The 20,393-nt window shown below is 35.3% G+C and overlaps 1 protein-coding gene across 6 annotated transcripts in view; it reads left to right on the top strand.

Annotated features, from left to right (window-relative positions):
* SREK1 (splicing regulatory glutamic acid and lysine rich protein 1) overlaps positions 1–20,393 on the top strand; it is a 38,372-nt gene that overhangs the window by 8,194 nt on the left and 9,785 nt on the right. The window contains exons 2-10 of one of the 6 annotated variants that reach the window (XM_083816261.1): positions 1,583–1,610; positions 1,688–1,716; positions 8,888–9,011; positions 9,301–9,416; positions 12,212–12,376; positions 13,493–13,671; positions 14,280–14,410; positions 15,882–15,996; positions 18,433–18,552. In XM_083816261.1, the coding sequence (XP_083672387.1) occupies positions 9,354–9,416; positions 12,212–12,376; positions 13,493–13,671; positions 14,280–14,410; positions 15,882–15,996; positions 18,433–18,552 (773 nt within the window). In that variant the 5' untranslated portion in view covers positions 1,583–1,610; positions 1,688–1,716; positions 8,888–9,011; positions 9,301–9,353. Of the gene's footprint in view, positions 1–1,582; positions 1,717–2,194; positions 9,012–9,300; positions 9,417–12,211; positions 12,377–13,492; positions 13,672–14,279; positions 14,411–15,881; positions 15,997–18,432; positions 18,553–20,393 lie in introns of those variants that run through there. The other 5 variants (XM_083816259.1, XM_083816260.1, XM_083816262.1 and 2 more) reach the window with 5 other exon arrangements.

Below are 20,393 nucleotides of genomic sequence, written 5' to 3'. Positions count from 1 at the left end.
TTTGTGCAGAGGTGGTCTCCTTACAAGAGAATTTTTACTTAACCCTCAGAAAAGAGTTTATACCAAGACTTCATTTTAGAGTCTTTTTTAAGCAGTATTCTGATGTTAATATTTTAACATACTTCCAAATACCTTTTGAGACTGAAATCCAGAAAATACAGGGGAAAAATATTATAAAAATTACAATTTACTTAGCTGGCTCTGTAGACATTTAAGTTTTTAAGGATTATGTACAGGGGCTGGAGTTGTCTTGTTCACAGAATTACATTCTTCAGTTAGCAGTGATATTAAAAATAAAAAAAAAAAGGAGGCAAAAGCCAAGAGATGTTAGAAGTTTTGAACAGTCTGGACCACAGAATCTTCACTGGAGACGTTAGCCATTTGGGCTGTAACAGTAGCATGTGTATTAAATAAATAAATAAACCAAGCCAACCAACAAACAAACAAAACCAACCCCACCCCCAAAGAAAACCCTAAAGCCACACAGAAAAGATCACACCCCTCACCCCAAGAAAAACACACAAAAAACCAAACTACAGCAAACATCTTCACAGTGAGCAATGTCTACCTGAGAAAGTCAAAGCTCCCTGACGGCTCTGATGTTGGAAAACGTTCTGAACCAAGACCTTACAGGTGGTTCAGAGGTCTTCCTATAATTTTATTTCCTTCCTAAATACAAAAACTTAAAACTGTGAAAACATTGGCCACCACAGACAAAATGAATGGGGTAAAGAAATGTAGTCATCTTGCAGTGTTTTTCTCAATTGTAAAATCTTGACTTCCATACATGTTTTATTTCTCTCCCACTACCTAAAAATACGTTTTGAAAAACAAATGTTTTTGGTTTTGCTTATGATTACAATCCTTACATATGGTGCTTTCTGACATGTCTGTCGGTATACTGTTTAATGGATAAACACATTACCCAACATGTGTATTTGTACTTTTCTTATTCTGACTTAATGCAGTGAGTGAATTCCTCCTACCTCCTCTAGTATTATCCTGTTCTATATTATGCCAGACTAAGGTGAGGGATAAAAACGATTTTTGTTACATTAGTGAACCCAGACCAAACATTTGAAAGAATGCCCAAGATTTTTTTAATATTAAGAATTAACAAAATTTCCTCAGTGAAGATAGAAGAAGGTTTATCAGTTATTATGGGCTAATATTTGAAGGACACATTGAAAAATGAGTGGACTTACTTACTGGATTTCCTAAAAAAGGACTATACAGAGGAAGAAAAAAGATTTATTGTAAATTATTTACTAGGTGAATGTAGTTTGATTTGTGGTAGTTATCATAGTGAAGTTGTCCTGGTTTCAGAACATTGTATAGCAAGATTTGTAAAGAAAATAAGACTTGTAGATTTGGGGTTTTAGCTTTTGTAAGTTTTCATTAAAAAGGAGGAGGTGATATGCTTTTTTTAGTGACATAGGACAGAAATTAATAAATTTCTATAGTTTTGTCTTTTGGGTAACTTTTCCAGGAAGTCTATTTTTTTAATTAAGAAATAATGGTTAAAAATGCATGCATACCTTTATTCAGTATAACTGATTGTTTTTTCCTTTTTATCTTGCAGCAACGCACCTCTTGCTTTTTCCTCCAAAGTATGTTATATTAAGTTTCGTGAAGCATCAAGTGTTGGTGTGGCCCAGCATCTAACTAACACGGTTTTTATTGACAGAGCTTTGATAGTTGTGCCCTGTGCAGAAGGTTGGTATTCTAAACGTTTTTCTGTAATGTTGGTCTTTGTCCTGTCTGCTAATTGTTTTAAGCTTTTCATGTAAGGAGGTGGTGCTCTATTGTTATTTTATTTTATTGCTTTTTGGGGAAAAAAAAAAAAGACTTGAAACAACATTGAGAATAGAATTAAGGAACATAGCTATAGAGATTTAATTTAAATTCATCATTAGAAAAAATAATTTGATTTAAATTAGGCTAATTCAGTTTTCCATTGTTAGATATTTTTTGGGGGAAAATAAGGTAAATTTTTCTCCTTCAGTATGATCTTTGTCTTTGCAAGCTTATACCTACACAAAGCTCTCACTGAAGTCAATGGAGCACTGAAAATATTAGGTAATTGCCTTGCACAGTTAACAGTGCAGTTTGGATCTTAATGTGTGACTTCTCTTGGGGGGGGTGGGGGGGAGGAGGGATTGTTTTTTTTCTTTTGATGATGCTCATTACTTCTGTTTTTTTTTTTTTGTACTGAGTCTCCATTTGTCTTGTCAACATGCAATGTATGCATTTAGCCATTGTAGATTTATCTAATTTAAAATATTTTGTACGTATGGTGATAACTACTATTTGAATATAAACTATAAATAGTTTACCTCCTTATGCAATAACAAGATTTCAGTTTTCCCTTCTTACTGTTGAACGTATTATTTCGTTTGCATTAAAAATGCTTTCTTACATACTGGTACTCCTTTTTGATGTTAGATATCTCTTGAAAAATGCAATTAACTGCACAGAATGCTTCCAGAGTAAAGTGTTTTTATAACTGTTAGTAAAGAAAAGATGTTTCTTTTAAGTAGCTCTTAGTAAAGATGTTTCTTTTAAGTAGCTCTGAGCCCATAATTTACAGATGTGTTGAATACAAGGGAATTCTTACTTCTAATATTCCAAATCTGAATACAGTTTTATGAAACATGGCCCTATTGTTGCTGAATTGTGCATAGGCAGATAACGGGATTTAGGCAGAGCCCCATTGACTTCACTGGGATCATTGTGGAATTGAGCACCTGCCCATTTGAATCTGGAGTTTTTGGAGTGGAAACATTCCAGCTGGTGGACTGAAGCTAACTTCACTTTGAGCACGGTAGCTGTTTTGCCGTGAAAAACAGTGTATTGAATGATGGAACCATATGCTGCAGCAAGTCCAGAAACACCTGCTGTTAATGTGACTTACTGCAAGAGTCAGGTTTTGGTTAAAAAATGCTGCTGACTTCCTGGAGTTTGTTACAATGATCCCAGGGTACCATTTTTTTGGCTTGCTTGCCATATTGTAATCTGGATAGTATGAGATTAGTACTGTTGTAATAATGGTCTGGGATATTCTAGCAAACTCTGGCAAGTCTCCAAAATTTCATGGACTGTAAAAGTACTTTAACTGAAGGTTATATTGACCTACAATATACTGCCTGTTTCATAGCCTTGTTATATTTTTGTATTTGTGAAGCCTAGATTTTTAGTAACTCTTACAACAAAAGAGCTTTTTTTGATTTATTCTTTGAACTTATTCGTAAACCATGAAGAGGATATTGCTGTATCAACTTGAAGGTCTGGGTAGGCAAAATATATCCGATGAGAGCCCTGACAACTGAAAAGTTGTCCCTAAAAAATTAACTATAAATTATTCAGGATCTTAGCTTTATGTTTCATCCAAACGACCTTAACACTGGTTCAGTACTGCCAGAGAGGGAAGATTGCCGCCTAATGAATGAACAACACTTCCTGGTGTTTTTCTTGTGATGAGATCACTGCCTGACGTGGTATGGCAACAGGCAGGTAAAGCTACATTTTCCTGTGTCTCTTTGACAGTAGACAGTGAGTGGAAGGAGAATAAAATCGAAGTTCTGAGAAACCTTGTCCCCACCCCATTTGCAGATGACTTATTAGACATTTCTAAGAAAATGCATTACAGATAAATTGTCACTGTTCTAAGTCATTCTGAATCCCCCAGTTTCATGCATAATTAGCTGAACAAGTGATTGGGTTGTGAGGACATTTTTTTTTTTCTTAATGTCAGAATACTGTTTCCGTGTAATTTTCTAACAGAATCACACATTTTAGTTTGTAAAGATGTGAATTCATATAAGTTTAACTTCCTAAGGAGTATATTGTGTGGAATAAGCATGGCTTTGGAGATCACAGTACAACATTTTGAATCACCTATGTATCATATAATGCATTGTTAATGGAGTCAGTTGAGTGTATCACAAGCTTTAAAAGTAGCAATGGCTATACTTTACTGGAAGATTAAATTATATTGGTGGCCAGTGGTGCCAGTAATGAAATGTTTCATGCGTCGAATTGAACATAGAGGAGAGGTAAAAAACTTTGAAAACTTGGTTTTAAAAACCACAATAAAATCTGAAATTTAGAGTGCATTTAAACAGTGGTAAATCAAGGAAATATGAGGTGGGGATCACTATGCAATGAAAACAATGTTAATTTTGTGTCATTTAATAAACAATTTAACAGAAAATGTAATTGTAAATGAAGTAATATTATCAAGCTGTTAAAATGTGATTTTCTTTTGTGTGTATGGGTAGGTTTTTCTTTAAATGTTATGCTTTGAGAACACAAAGGTTGAAAGATAACAAAGATGCCACCCTAATCATTCTAAATTTTATGTCCACATTATCTGGTAGATGGATTTTGACTATTAATTTGGTTTTGTATGTTTTCTCTGTGTGATATTTGTGCATTATTAGATGACTAGACTGGCCAAGGCAGACCTGTTACACTTGCCTGAGTTAGGCATTGTTTGCCATGCCACTAAACCTGCCGTCAAGTGAAACCTTCATGGGGGAATTGAGATCGAAGTCTGGCCTGCTGAAGATGGACGCCCTGTCTCTGTTTTTATTTTATTTTGCTTTCTTTCCTTTGTTTTTTTTTTTTCTTTATTTTTTTTTAATTTATTTTTATTTTATTTTGTCCCTTTTTGTTTTGTTAAATCTCTTTCCCTTGTACTTGTGAACTGGTACTTCAGTTCTGTAAAAATGGTGTTTTGTAAAGGGTTCACAGTGCTTCATTTTGAAGTTGACCTGAAGCTGCTTATGAATGGTGGATGGTATACACAGAGTATGATTAACTTATTTTTATGCTGTGAGTCATGGATAAATTTGGTTTTGAATACATGTAAGCATCTAAATTCAACAGATGAGCATATTGTGTCAGAAGGCTGGAATAGTGAAAAATAGTTTTAAGATACGTTCTTTCATATGTTATACGTTACGAGTTCACCTTGGAAAAGGACACTTAAAACTCTTACTTTCTGGAGACATTAACTTTGCAAAATACAGTCATGATCTTTCTCTGCTATTTGCCCCACTTCTCAGCAGAGTAGTTTTTATTTTAAGTTGCATGGTCTGTTTAAAAGAAGGCTTTCTATTTATGTCTAATATAAAGAGTTTAAAATATAATTATTTCTGAAATTGCAATTTCATGGATAGTGAATGTCATGAAATACTTGCTTCTGATGAAATCTTGCTCCAGTGAGGTCAGTGGCAGTAAAATTTCATCCTTTTGTTTTTACAATTTTTAGAAAGACTGTATACCACTCATAAGTACAAACGCAGCCCGAGGTTTAGATTGGAATGTGTTATATGAGGCACATTGTCTTTTAACATTGTTATTTGTGTGAAGATTGAATCAGTTCTGTATGCGTGTGTGTGTGTATGTATGTGTATGTGTTGCACTTTTACATGCTCCAGTGGTGGTTATGTGCAGAAGTTTAAAAAAAAAAAAAAAGTCATCTTAGTTATCTCAAGCCCTGGTAGTTGATGCTGGAGTGACTCAGAAGGTTATCTTTAGATATGTTCTTTCTTGTGGAATGGAACCCCTACAGCAGAAATGGTGGGCCAGGTGGTATGTTTCATCCTCAGGCATTTCTCTTCCCAGCTAAGTGCATTGAGATCAGTTGGTTTCAGTTTGGTAATGCACTAGGCTGTGAACTGCAGCTGGGAAGAGCTTTGCCTCATACTCTTTGTTTCATTTATTTTGAAACCTCGGCAGTTGAGGTTGTTGCCATTAGTTCTAATCTGTTTAATCACTGCTGTTAAATCCAATAACAATCATGAATTGGATCACACAGAAATTATTTTATTTCAAAGTGTGCGTTTGCCACTGACTTAAAATAGCAGGAAAATAACAATACCTCTAATTATATTTAAAGTAGATATGAAAATATTTTAAAACAAACTCACTTATTGCTGAAGCAGTTTTGAGGGGAGGATTAAGCATGTAGTTTAAGTATGAAAAACAGGAAGTTAATTTGTTCTGAGCATTTGGAAGGAGATAATACTGTGATTACTACCTGCTTAATACAAATATTTTTGTTCATCATTTAGCAAAGTGGATTCTGGTACGGACTCAGTTGGCTAGGACTCTTAAGCACTTTGATGATACAAAAAAAACCAGTTATATATATTTAGGACAACAGTACATCTTCTAAGGAGCATAAGGTATTTTTAGTCAGTGCAGAACTAATCTACATGTGCTTCCAAATTCCATCACAAAGCAAAGAGTAATTAAGTAAATGATCGTAGAATCTGTGATTTGCTAAACAATCAAAAGCTTCTAAGAAATATTACTAATATGTGGTATATATGACATTTATTTTGTCTGTTTCCCTTATTAGAAAATCAGTGTCTTTACCTCATTTCCATTAAGCCCAAGTTTAAAAAACAAATCTGTTATTCTTAAATAATTCTTAAAGTATCCTAACTTACTGTATCATAACCCACATGTTTTGTTGTATATCTGTGTGGGCTTATATTCTTTTATAAACTTAGGGAGATAAAGCTCTAAAAACTTAGTCTGTTTTTAATTCGTGAGGTTAGTTGGTCTCTCATACTCATTTGTTCAGTAAACTAGATGTGCAAAGTTTTCTTCCCCTGTCCCAGTTTATTTTCTATGGAATTATTTAAAAATTTGACCTGATCTTAAAAACTGGAGGGTGAACCTGTGAAAATACAGTGTCTCTGAAAATACAGGCAAATTTTCAGGGTTCTGTTTGTAGAGTTAGACCCTTCTACAATAAAATGAACCAGCAGATCTTTGTTTGTGGCGTGGAACTGACCGAATGGATTTTCTATTAAAACGAAACGTTACACTATTTAGTATTCTGGACATAATGCTGCTAATTGGTAATTAATATATGCATACTCTGCATTCTTTTAACTGCTATAATAGTTGACTTAACTGAAAAGTGCTCAGCTGGTTCCTTAAGCAACATTTGAGCAAATGAATAATTCCTATTATTTCAGTAAGGTGTCCCATACGCTTAAAGTTTAGGCTTGAATATAAGTAACTTTCTGAACTTAACTCGCTGTATGTTTAATTGTGTGCCTAACTCGGTTCCTATTTATATTGAATTGGCTGTATGTAAGTGCATATTTAAATTAGGCATATGCTTATGTACATTACAGACCAAGGATCAAAAGTAGCATGCAGACGCACAATTTTCGGAGCCCTTTCTGTTACTGAATTTACTTGAGCCATGTGTGTTGATCATGTGGAATCCTGCTTAAGTATCCTGTTAATTGCAAGAAGCTCTCTGCTCAGGATTAGGTCTGATAGTTAGTGGTCTGGTTCATTAGTTATCTGAAAACACTTAAGTATTTTGATCTTTCAGAAGAACTAGTATGTAATTGTATGCCTAATTTGCATGCATAGTTACTGGAACTGTATATTGGAAAGACTGTTTAGTTAGCTACCTCGTAGGCAGGATATGCACCAAAGTACATGATTCTTGTGAGCAGTCAGGCAGATCAGGTACAGCAGGTCAGGTACACCTCTCCTTGCATGCCTGACTTCAAAATGAGTGCTGAACATTGTGGTGATTACTCAGATTCATGCATGTTTTCTAAAAAGCCCTGGAAGACATGACTGCAGAGTTAATTCTTGAGTGCTAATAATTTTCCTATTTTTTTCCTATAGATAGCAAAATCAAGTGGTTTGTTACATGTTAAAGAGCAAGGTGCCTCAAAACTTAAAATAAATGTAAATAGGAGGCATGAGAAAAAGATGGGTACTGTTACTTTATCTTTTCTATTCCACACATGCTGCATATAAATTAATTTTCATTTAGATTTGTTTTGTCCTTTGGTCACATCCAGTTGTAACCCAGTCCATGCTGCAGATCTGTATTACTGTTTTGCAGTACCTTTTTCATCTTTTTTTTTTTGTTAATAGTATAATTCTTGCAGGGTATATTGGAACTCATGTAGCTAAAACTACACAGTGTTTTAAAACTTATCTAATATTCTTCTTTTTGATAAGAATATTAATATTTTCATTTTCAAATCTTGTAGTTAGGGGTTTATAGCTAAGAAATACAGTTTTAATCAGTACAGTTTTCGTAGACATCTTGGCTATTAAAAAAAGTTTAAATAAAAACATTTGGTTTATTAAAGTGCATGTGGTAGTACCAAAAGGCTCAGTGGCTTAGCATATATACAGTTATGCCAGCAATTTTGAATAAATCTTAGATGTGTAGTATAATTAGAACTGCGTTCTGTAGTTTTTCTTTTGATTGTTTAGTGTTTGTATCAGTTAAAATCCCTTTGCATTTCAAACTTAATAGGCACGTTTAATTGTTCAGCTATTGCATCTTTTAATTTTTGAAGATTTTTGGGGTTAATTTAGCAGTCTAATTGTATCTAACTTTTTAATGAAACCTATGTTTAGTATCTAAATTATGATTACATATATTTAAACGGTTATAATGACAGGGAGAAGATAATCTGGTTGAAATAGTATAAAATGCATATTTTAGGAATATATGGCTTTCTTAGCTGATTTTTTATGATTTTCTTCAATCTCAGTAAATTTACAGCTAATCTATCAAAGTTTCAGATAAACTGAGATGACCTAGAATATAAGACAGTACAAATCTAAATTTTTCTGCGCTCCCCTTTCCTTCCCCCAGCTTTACTTGTAGTGTGTATTGTGTGGAGTCACAGTAGTTTTTATTTTATTTATTTTTACATCAGGAGTAGGTAGCTTCAGAGAGAAAAAAGCACAAATTTCAGTTAGCACATACATGTTTTTTCTTTTTTTTTTTCTTTTACTGATTTGGTTATTTGCCATTTCTGGGGATTAAACTTTAAAAAATGTTCTTCTTTTCTGTATCTGATGTTCTGTGTGCTATTAGTGATGCAGCCAACACGAACGGTTGTCATGTGTAAAACAACTTTCGATCACCGCGAAAACACCGCCCTGGGAAAGCGTCCATGCTTGATATCGTTTGGTTCATGAACATTAAGTTTCCAGTACAGGTGACCCATAGCTCAAAGTGTTAAATAATTGTGTACATATTCAGTTTTTAAAATAATAATCCATTAATGAGATTGCTAGTCTTTGAAGTTTTTCTCACTTTTGTTTTTCCTAGTAGGGCAGGGTAAAAGGAAAAACTTAAGTTCTTATTTGTTTCTTTGTAAGGATCTGGTAGATAGATTCATTCTTATTTATTACCTTTTTAAATGCAAGGGTAATTGTAAAATCATAGAAAGAATAACATCTGTGTAGTGTGCAAACTCTGTATAATGCTTTCATTTGCTTCTTCAGGTAAAATCCCAGATGAAGCCAAAGCCCTTTCTTTATTGGCACCTGCTCCTACTATGACAAGCCTGATGCCTGGTGCAGGGTTGCTTCCTATACCTACACCAACACCTTTGACTACAGTAAGTAAAATTCAGTTGCTGTTTGATTCCTGGCTTCATCTATATCTAATAGCCTTTTCTGCATTCAGAGACCAAGAATGATCTGATCCATGGATGTTGTCCTCTTCTGTGTCAAATCAGTGAGAATCTAGCTGTGATTCCTTGTTTGAGGGTGGATCATGAGATACATGTGCACTACCTTTCCTGGTTTTTTTTTTTTTGGATTTTTAATTTTCAAACTAGTGGGTAAATACTGGTTTTGGTTGTGTCCATGTTAATTGTCCCTTTCTAGACCCATTAATTTGATCCAGTGGCAATGCTATCCATCTCCTAAAAATCATTTAAAACATAATGTTTAAATTGGCACAGACCTTTATAATGTTGAAATGTTGCATTAGGATGCTTCTATTTAATATCTCAGTGGTAGGACTTTTGACTGTTTGCCTAGCAATGTTTTCACTGGAAATAGCACAAGAGCTAGCTGCTGCTACTTCTGTACTGTTCCCATCTACCCCTGTAAGCTTTTCTTGAAATCAGCAGGCAACTGTGCCCTGTTCAGACACAATTCTGGAAATAGCAAAGCCTACTTCAGAAAAAATTGGACTTAGTGTCACCGCCCCTATGTTATTTGAAGATGAAAGTCCTCAGTCTTCCAAATGTGTTGCAGCTGTGTGTTTACTGATGCTCCTGATACCATCCTGGATTTTTTGTTTTTGTGTTAAGGGTGTCCTGCAGACTCTGACTTACCTGTTTTTATAACGATTCCTCATTTGTCTCGATTACCAGAAGCATTATTCCCACTTTTATATACTTAGCTGATAATTACAAGCATCCTAAAAGAAATGAGTATCAATTAATTCCTTTCTTTCATCCCTTCCATAAAAACCTTGCTTGAAAATGCAACATTATTTTCTGCTGCAGTATTTCACAAATCTGCACAAAAGTTTCCATCCTTTTCAAAGCTTCTACTCCAGCAGCTGTTTTAGAGTGCACAACTTCTATACAGAAACAGTGGGACCAAGGTCACCAGTTATAACTGTCATTGCATAAGAGGCAATGCTTGGCTTTGAAAATCATTTTTATTTCACAAGAATGTTGGCTTTTTTTTCTATTAAGATCGGTGATATTATGCTCACTGATATATGAAGTAATAGTTTAGGCATTTCATAAATCAAAAGTGTGCTTACTCATGGTTCAACTGCTTAATTGCTGCTAATTAAGCATAATTAATAGCAGGATTTAGAGACATTTGTTTCTAAAATAACTTTCTTAAGTGACTTTGTTTTTATACCCATCTTTTAATAACAGATAATTTATTATAAAGTTCTGCCAGTCTGTTCAGATGTTAGGATGACAGCAAATAGTAAATGCCCCCCTTATCCTCCAGGAGTTAATTTAATGCACATGTTCAGTATCATATGAATAATTTATCTTGTTCTGTGAATGAAAGTTTTCAAAACAAAACCTCAGTATTTTATTCCATCAATCCAGAATTCATTGTTAGTTACAAAGTGGCATTTTTGGGGCTTGTTCTACTGCTGCATCAATGGTTGCTAACTGTTGGTTTCTTGGACCAATGGGCTCCACTGGGTAAATGTAGACAACACAAGGAGATGGAATGCAGAGGTACTATCCGTGGAATTTCCCTTTTTCTCACGTACAGTATTAATTAGTCATGTCATCATGCCAATATTCTCTTTTCCTTAGATTTTAGCAGAAGCAGTAAATTTGCTATGCTTGTGAATGCAGAAAGTTGTTCTTTGGTGAACAGGTTATGCCTGTTACATAGCTTAAAAACTCTTTTTTTACTTTCTGTATTTGTCAATAGTGATGACCAATGGCTTTTCTTTAGATGTTGGAATTATAAGTAACCAAGCAGAACCCACAAGATGAACTAGAAAATAGTCAAGCATGATATGCTCTTGTACATGCATAATAGCATTGTGTATACAGATATGATTTCTCACACATTCTGTTAGTGAGATAGGACTTAAAAATTAAAAGTTTTATTTCATACTTCATCAGATGAGCGTACTTAATAACAAAATCACACTTCCTGAATGCTCTGTAGTCCTGATTGTCTCTTCCTTGGTCTTAAGTACTTGATGAATGAAAATGTGCAGGAAATTACACCACTGAATAATTTCTTTTGAAGTCCGGATATTAACTACAGGGCTTTTTTGGTGCAGCAGTACTTGCAAAATATTGTAATATATTTTCTTCATAAGTCAGAAGAAGATTAAGATTTTGTTGATTTCTGCAAGGCAAAGATGTTTGTGTGGTGTTAGATTGATTAACTTTGTGCATGTTTGATGGTCCATTTCCAGTGGTCATGGCATTCTGAATGCATGTTTTGTCTTGATGCTTCTTCTTTCTTGGTTCTTAGCAGTTGCAAGGTGAAATTCTTTATAACCAAACTTAGATCAGTCCTTAGCGATTCCTCATCTTTAATACTTGCTGTGGCAAAAAAAAAAATAACAGTAATAGCAATGCTTGAAGACATCCTAATCAATTTGATTGACTACTAGCATTAGAAATTCACGCCTCCATGTTTTCTGATTGATACACTGCGTCTCTGGTCAGATGCCTTTAATAAGATGGTAACTAGTAGCCCACAGAAAATCTTAACTGTACCAGGTCATTTGTGGGTAGATTTTTATTCTTTAAAAAAAAAAAAAAAGTAGGGATCTTGAAGTTTAAAATACTGCCACTGTTCTTAGATTGATTTTCAAGGAAATGCACAACACAGAGAAACACTAGCAAGTATTTCCCACCAATGCTAGATCAAAAGCATATGTTGTTTTTGTGTTTTTCAGCTTGGTGTTTCACTTGGCACTTTGGGAGCAATACCAGCGGCAGCACTGGACCCTAACATAACAGCACTTGGGGAAATACCACAGCCACCAATAATGGGGAATGTGGACCCATCCAAAATCGATGAAATCAGGAGAACAGTATATGTTGGAAACTTAAATTCCCAGGTAACTTCTTCTTTTTTTTCTTTTTTTTTTTTTTTTTTTTTGGTATGAGAAACTCTAGTGGAAGATATAAAGTTGTAATTTATGGATTGTAGTCTTAAGAGCTTTTTGTAGCTGATGACAATAGGAATTTAAGAAAAACAAACAAAAAAAACCTCACTCTTTTTGGTTACTAGTATTATTTTAAATTTTGAATGCTCTTGCACTAATCAGATCAGATCCTGCACCAGACTGTGTAATTCAGATTAGCAGGACACCAGAGGAGTAACAGTGTGACTGAATTCAAGCAACAGAAATAAGATTGTATGTTTTGATCCAACTGGGCTGTATTAATTGAGTGATTCCTTAGAAGCCAGGAGATCATGATAGCTGTCCCTCTCTAATACTGTGCAGCTGCTTAAGTACAGCAAGAAGGAATTCACCTTCTGAATCACAATAAATTAACTATAGCAGAAGGTTAATGATTTGTCCTAGTAAAAGTTGCAAAATTAGCCTGAGCATTTCTGAGTTTCAATGACAGAAAAGCTAGGTCTGTCAGAAATCTGTTTTTTCAGCAGTTACTGATTTATTTGTTTGAAAAATGATTTGTTTTTGACTGATGGCAATATGAGTATTTGTTTTGGGGGGTTATTTGATTGCCAAAGTAGCTACAAGAGTATAAAAGTGCCGTTGATTGCAAGAAAATAAAACAAGCTGGAAGCTAGTAGAAAAAATAAAACCAAAGTCTTGTAATGTTGTTCTGGTTTTTGTTGTTGCTGTTCTTAACTGATCAAAAATCATAATAGCAGAAATAGCTTTGACATAGGTGTATAAGGAAATTCCTCATCAGTTACTTCAAATGGGTTGCCTGAAATGTGCAAAATCCTGTGCAAGTTTATAACTTAAATGTAGGACTTCAGGACTTGTGGTTGCACTATTTTAAACTGTAATTTATTCTTTAGATTAGTGGAAGAAAAAATAATGCCTGTCTTTCCTATAGTGTAACTTACCAAACCTATGTCACCTGTGTAGTAATGGTGAAATTTCTTAGCAAAATCTATAGTTTTTATGTTACCTGATATGTTGGATGATTTTTTCATTATATATTTTACTTCAGCCAAGCTCTTTGACTCTTTCTAGACTACCACAGCAGATCAGCTGCTTGAGTTCTTTAAGCAAGTTGGAGAAGTCAAATTTGTGCGAATGGCGGGTGATGAGACTCAACCAACACGGTTTGCTTTTGTGGAATTTGCAGACCAAAATTCTGTACCTCGAGCTCTTGCCTTTAATGGAGTTATGTTTGGAGACAGGCCACTGAAGTAAGAAATGAATTATCCATATGAATATTGAATGAGAGATTTCATAGCATCCTCATACATTCATGACTCTGATCTGTAGGAATATACTGTGATGAATATTTTTTCGATATAATGATCTGTTGTTAGTTAACTGGAACAGTCTTGTAAACTCCAATTTCAAGATTGGGTATAACTTCGTCTAAGATGAATGTGAATGGCATAGAGTAAAGTACATTTACATTTAATATTGAGGCAATGGAAGCCATAAAAGGGAGAGAATCCGCAAAGTCCTTCGTCCAAAGTTTTATATATGAAGTATGTGTAAAATAGGGCTTAACTTTGAGATTTGATCTAAACCAGAGGAACAGATTTCTAGACTTAAACCTCCATTTGTTTAGAGTAAAACAGAAACATTGTGCCTCACTTATTTAAAAGTGGTAACAGTAGAAAGGAATAAAAGATACATTTCAGATATTTAGGCAACAGATAAATGCTGTGAAAAATCTGCAGTTTTACTGAACTTTGAAATTTTTAATCGTATGTTGAAGTTAAAGTATTTTCCTTTCTTATGTTTCATTTTCTGTTTTCAACTGTTTGTGTGTTAAAGGTTTTATTTTTCCTTAATTTAGAATAAATCACTCCAATAATGCAATAGTGAAGCCTCCTGAAATGACACCACAAGCTGCTGCCAAGGAACTGGAAGAAGTGATGAAGAGAGTAAGGGAGGCCCAGTCTTTTATATCTGCTGCTATTGAGCCAGGTAGGTATATTATATTCACTGTGTAACAGACATGTTCTGTGTGCACCTTGGTACATGATTTTAAGAGCATTTTGAGACACAGGAAAAAGTTACTCAGAGCTGTACAATATCTGTGGAAGAACATTAAAATAATCAAAATTGTCTTCATGCAACAGAGCAGTTGACTGTTTATTTCCATCATTTTTTTTTATCTTTGCATACATGTTCAGTGAATGTTTTCAAAAATAGGAAAACAGTGCTAAACTGAATAGTATTAATTGTTGGTGCTTTTAAAATTCAAAGTACTTACAAACGTTTACATGAAGTTACTTTATGTTTTGTTTTGTTCTTCTAGCACACATTAGTGTTGTAGTTTCATGATTGGAGGAACTAGCATTCTGGTGAAAGCATCAATATTATGCTTTATTTACTGTTAGCAGATTAATTTTGTCCCTGTGCTCTTTTTCATGCTGGCTGAAGATTGTACATATTCAAACCAAATGGGATCAGAGAATGAATCTGGGGTGAAACTTAACATATTGTAATGGACTTTTTTTCATCCAAATCATTTTACTGATCCCTGTTAACAATGAAATGTCAGGTCAAGGAGGAAGATGTTAATGGGTTGAGAGGTTAGATGCACATTTCAGTGCTGATGATTTAAAGCACAGCATAAAAAAATCTCACTTTGTTAAACTACTGAGTAAGTTCCTCCTTTTCCTTTTTATTTGTGAGATTTAGACATTTTATTAACGATCTCAGATTTTGGCTTATGTAGGTTAGATAGCTGGTAGTATTGAGATTTTGGGGAGAGATGAGGGGTTTTTTTCTGTTTTTCTTTCGGGTTGGAATTAAAACAGCTGTAATATTTCCTTTATGTAAAGTGGTCTCTTATAGAGGCTGAACCAAAGTTTGCTGAGATTGCTGATAGGCTTAACCCTGACTTTGTGGCTTTTGGATCAAACTTCTCAGCCCCTTTTCTCCATCCCTTCCTCCCCAAAATAATGCATGAGGAATAAAAGCTCAATGTTTGTACAGTTGTTCAAATGTCTAAAAGTATTGAAAGTATTAACTACTTTATTATTTATTTTTTTACCATTTTATGCTTGTTTTCAAATTTTGCCCTCTATTCTAATTTACTCTATTCTTCTCAGGTTATTAAAAACAAAAAGAAATAGTAGTTACATTAATAATATACCAACAGGAGAACATGTTGTAATCTTGTGCATTGTGGCAGCAACATAAATCCCTTTCCTAATAGAGCTAGCTGTTTATAATTATCTGGTTTATGTGTACTGCTGCAGGATGGCTGCACTCAACGAGTATATGCAATGACTTTCTTGGATGTTTCTGAAGGATATTTGCAAAGAAGGAAGATGTGCAAAGAGTAGGCCCCTTGCACTATATGTGGTACATTCCACTTGTGCCAGATTGTTAACTGGGATCTTTAAATGTTCTGAGCTTACACTGCAAAGTGGTTTTTTCCTCTCAGAGTCTGGAAAGAGCAGTGAAAGAAAAGGCGGTCGATCTCGTTCCCATTCTCGTTCAGAATCCAGGTCTAGCTCAAAATCCCGATCTCGAAGGAAAAGATCACATTCAAAACACAGGTAGGTATGTTTTTGTTTTGGACTAAGGTGATACTGTTTTTCTTGAATGATGGTGGTTACTGAGATTTCTTAATTATGAGACAAGTGTCAGTGTAGAGATTAGTAGTTTATACTAACCAGATCAGGGTAACTGGGATCTTTATCTGATCAGATACTCTTTCCCTTTAAATGCTAATGTTTTCAAGATTACTTTCAATGTAAACACACTGTAAGGTACTTTCTGTGCGGTGTAGCATGACCTTATTTCATTTTGTGACTTCTGTATTTAAAAACAAATGAACAATTATCTGTGCTTTGTGGCTGGAACACTTATAGTTTTAACACCCTGAACTGATAAGGTGGCTGATTTTGCTAGTAGAAAGTCCCTGCTGTCCTGAACTTCTAAACACACAGTTAATAAAAACAGATTTTCTATTTATTGTACTGTAAAGTTAAATCTTTGAGAAGCCAGAAGAAAAATATAGGGGCAGTTTTTCATTCTTCAGTTTGTTTGCTTTTGCTAAATTTGTTAATTTCTGAAACAGGCTTTGAAATATAGGAGGAAATGAAATCTCTAGATCGCTGTTAAAGTTTGTCCATTAACATTTTTTCCAAGAATGAGACAGTATGTTCATGTGACACTCGCAGACACTTTCTGAAATCGTTCATATTTTTTCAATTTCTTGTGAGTATTTATGTAGTCAGTCTGAAGGTATTTGGTTACATTAAGTATCAAAAAACAAAGCATTCAAGTGTGTTTTATAGCTTACACTTTAGAAAGGTGAGTGTTGTCAGTGTTGCAGAAACAATTATGTTGCATCCTTTCTTACATTTTTTGTGTACATAGAATTCTTTTACACATAAAGGCTGGATAGAGGGGCATAGCACATCATTTATATTAACAATGCAATATCATCTAAGTGCAGGCTTCAGCTTTGTAAAAGCAAGACACCGCAGCACATATTCTCTGACATCAAACCATTGGGTTTTTATGCAAGAACTTTTTAATGCAAAAACAATGATGTGGTCACTTCCTTATTGCATGCTTCCCTGCTGTTTCTCTAACTCAGGACATAACTGATAATAAGTCTTCATTTTGTGTAACATCTGAGCCATTTCTGTGCTGTTTTGTATTTACATAAACCAAACTGAGTTCTAGAAGATAAATTTGCATTTTTCACTTGCAGAAAACCTAGGCTTTAAACATGTTAACAAGTTGATAGTTAATTTTCTTTTTAAAAATCATTTACCACTGTTAAAGTTTTGAGTATGTGCTAAAGAAGTCAGTATCATCCATTGAAGCAAATTTATCCCTAAGAATAAACTATCCGTACCACTTTCCTGTTTTTGTATTTAATAAACCACCTAAATCCTTTTCTTCTTTATAATATAAATCTTGATGAAGGGCTTATTTTGACTAAATTGTAATTAATTTATTCTGTAATTAGTTGTATTTCTACACTGATACATGGCGCGAAGCTGTAGGTAAAAAATGGTTGCCTCTCCTCTTCTCTTGGTGTATCTTACTCTGTGTGTCGTGAGCTGCAGAAGACAGGTGAAGCTGGTATTTTTTGTGTCTTCATATTCTTCAGAATTTACTGAGTAATATATGTATGGCCTTTCTGTCTTTGGTAAGTTTAACTTCATGGCACGTGAACCTCTCAGGCAAAGTATCCAGTGATTGTTTTTTGAAACATAATATTCCAATTCAGCTTTTTATTTTAAGCTTCCTAGACAATACGATCATCCAAAAATAAATGTTTTGGAAAAAAAGAGTATGTTCATTTTTAAAAGTCTTGTTTTTGTCATCAAATCTGAGACTATGCTGTGTATTTTTATCAGAAGACTGGAATTGAATTTCTATTGGACTTATCTGCACATTATTTGTATTCCTTATATATCACGTAGTAAATGCTCATTCATTTTCTTGATAATTCTTTAAAATCAAATCCATACTTACAAATCCTTTCAGCTGAAAAGGTACTTTCAGTAAATGCTGAAACACAGATAGTGGAAGTTTCATTTTTTTTATTTGGAGATCCAACCAAGTGACCAAGACTGCAATAAGTGACTGGGCATGGAGAAGAAGAAAAATGCAACTAATGGCTTTTTACAAGTTGATTTTAGATTTTATGCACTGAGGTGTATTAAGAAAAACTATCCTAATATGATAAGAATTTATATTTTCTGGAATTTTCATAGAGGTTGTAATAAAATATGAATGTTACTTGAATATTACTTAAATGGTGCATTGTTTCAAAGGAAAGCATGTATACCTGGTGAAACTTAAAGTAAGCATATTTGCTAAACTGATGGCAGGTACTGTATTACTGAGGTGTAACTATATAACTCTCTGTAGTGAGGCAAGATTTTTGTATTTTTTTTCCTGTTTTGGTTGACCTATTTTTTTTGAAGTTTCAATATTAAAGTATTTTTCTTGTGGTATCATTTATATAGAAGTAGGTCTGGCAACAGATCACTCTCAAGACACAAGGACAGACGTAGATCCAGAAGTCCCCTAAAAAAACGGTCTAGATCTAGAGAAAGGCGGAAATCAAGAAGTCGATCACGTTCTCGGTGAGTTTACATTCATAAGAAATGTAATGTAAACTGTAAAAAGAAATACTGTTCTTCTTAGCATATAGTACAAGGTGGTTTTTTTGTTGTTGTTTGTTTGAAAAAATGTAACAAATGTTTTAGGTGATGGTGAAGGATGAAGTCTAAATGCTTTGTCTTGTTCCTAGAGTTTGTCTGTGAAGCAAAAGGATAGAAAGTAGATTTTTATACTGAGGTATCTAAACTTCAGTACAGAAATAAGTTTTATGTTTATACCTACGTAGAATCATACAATCACTTGGGTTAGAAATTACCTTTAATGATCATCTGATTCCAGCCACCCTGACAGTGACACCTTCCACTAGACCAGGTTGCCCAAAGCTCCATTCAACTTCGCCTTTGACACTTCTGGGCATGGGGCATCCACAGCTTCTCTGGGCAACCTGTGCCACTGCCTCGCCACTCACACGGCAAAGAATTTATTCCTGTCGTGTAATCTAACTCTCTCCTCTTGTAGTTTAAAGCCATTCCCACTTGTCCTATCACTCCACTCCTTGACAGGATCCCTTCCCAGCTTTCCTGTAGGCCCCCTTTAGGTACTAGAAGATCTCTCTAAGGTCTCCCCAGAGCCTTTTCTTCTCCAGGTTGAACAGCCCCAACTCCTTCAGCCTGTCTTTGTAGGAGAGGTGCTTCATCCCTCTGGTAATTTTTGTGGCCCTCTTCTGCATCCACTCAAACAGATCTTTCTTATGCTGGGGCCCCCAGTATAAAGGCAGTACTCTAGGTGGGTTCTCATGAGAGCAGAGTACAGGAGGAGGATGATCTTCTGGCCACACTGCTTTTTATGCAGCCCAGAATATGATTAGCTTTCTGGCTGCAAGTGCACATTGCAGGCTCATTGTAACCCTGTTGCAGAAGGCCACCAGATCTATAAGGCATGTACTGCCCTTAGTGAACATGTTGGATGTTGCCAGTCACCTTTCTGTTTTCCATGTGCCTTGACATAGTTTCCAGGAGGATCTGCTCCACAATCTTACTGGGCACAGAGGTGAGACTGACTGGCCTGTAGTTCCCTGGGTCTTCCTTTTTTCCTTTTTAAAAAATTGATGTTATGCTTCCCCTTTTCTGATCACTAGGAAATTCACTGGACTACCATGACTTTTCAAATAGGATGGATAGAGCCTTAGTGACTTCATCTGGCAGTTCCCTCAGGACTCTTGGGTGTATCTCATCAAGTCCTGTGGACTTGTGTACATTCAGGTTCCTTAGATGATCTTGAAACCGATCTTCTACAGCAGGTGGTTCTTCATCCTCCTAGTCCCTGCCTTTGCCTTCTGTGTGGCTAGGGCACTTGCTGGTGAAGAATGAGGCAAAAAAGTCACTGAGTATCTCAGCCTTCTCCATATCCCAGGTAACCAGGTGTCCTGTGTCATTCTGGAGTCCTTTGGTATGTCTCAGACTGCTCCTGGCTGTATGTATCCCGGTTGCCTCCACACCTCTCAGAAAAGAGGTGTCTCACCTACAACTGTCCCCAGTCACCTTTTTGTGGTTGCAATATGACGACAGGTCCTTCCTCTTCAGTCTGCAGAGCAGTGAAGCAATTCTTTAAGGGTACCTCAGGCTTCAGGGGTACCCTCTTCCTCCTGCTGATCCTTTCCATTGCAGGCTTCCATTCTTCCACAGTGCTGGCATCCCTTCCTTCTGTGTGTGCTGGTGGGGGATTTTTTGGCTGTTCTGCTGTGGGTCCACCACACACTGCACTTGGAAGCAGCTATCTAGCTCCTTCTCAGCCTCCCTGATGTTACACAGCCTTCTCACTGCCTCCTGCAGCTCAGCCACCTGCTGCAGGACGTCCTCCACCT

Source organism: Anser anser (assembly GCF_964211835.1).
Source record: "Anser anser genome assembly, chromosome: Z".
Taxonomy (NCBI): Eukaryota; Metazoa; Chordata; class Aves; order Anseriformes; family Anatidae; genus Anser; species Anser anser.
This window is presented reverse-complemented; position numbering and strand designations above follow the sequence as displayed.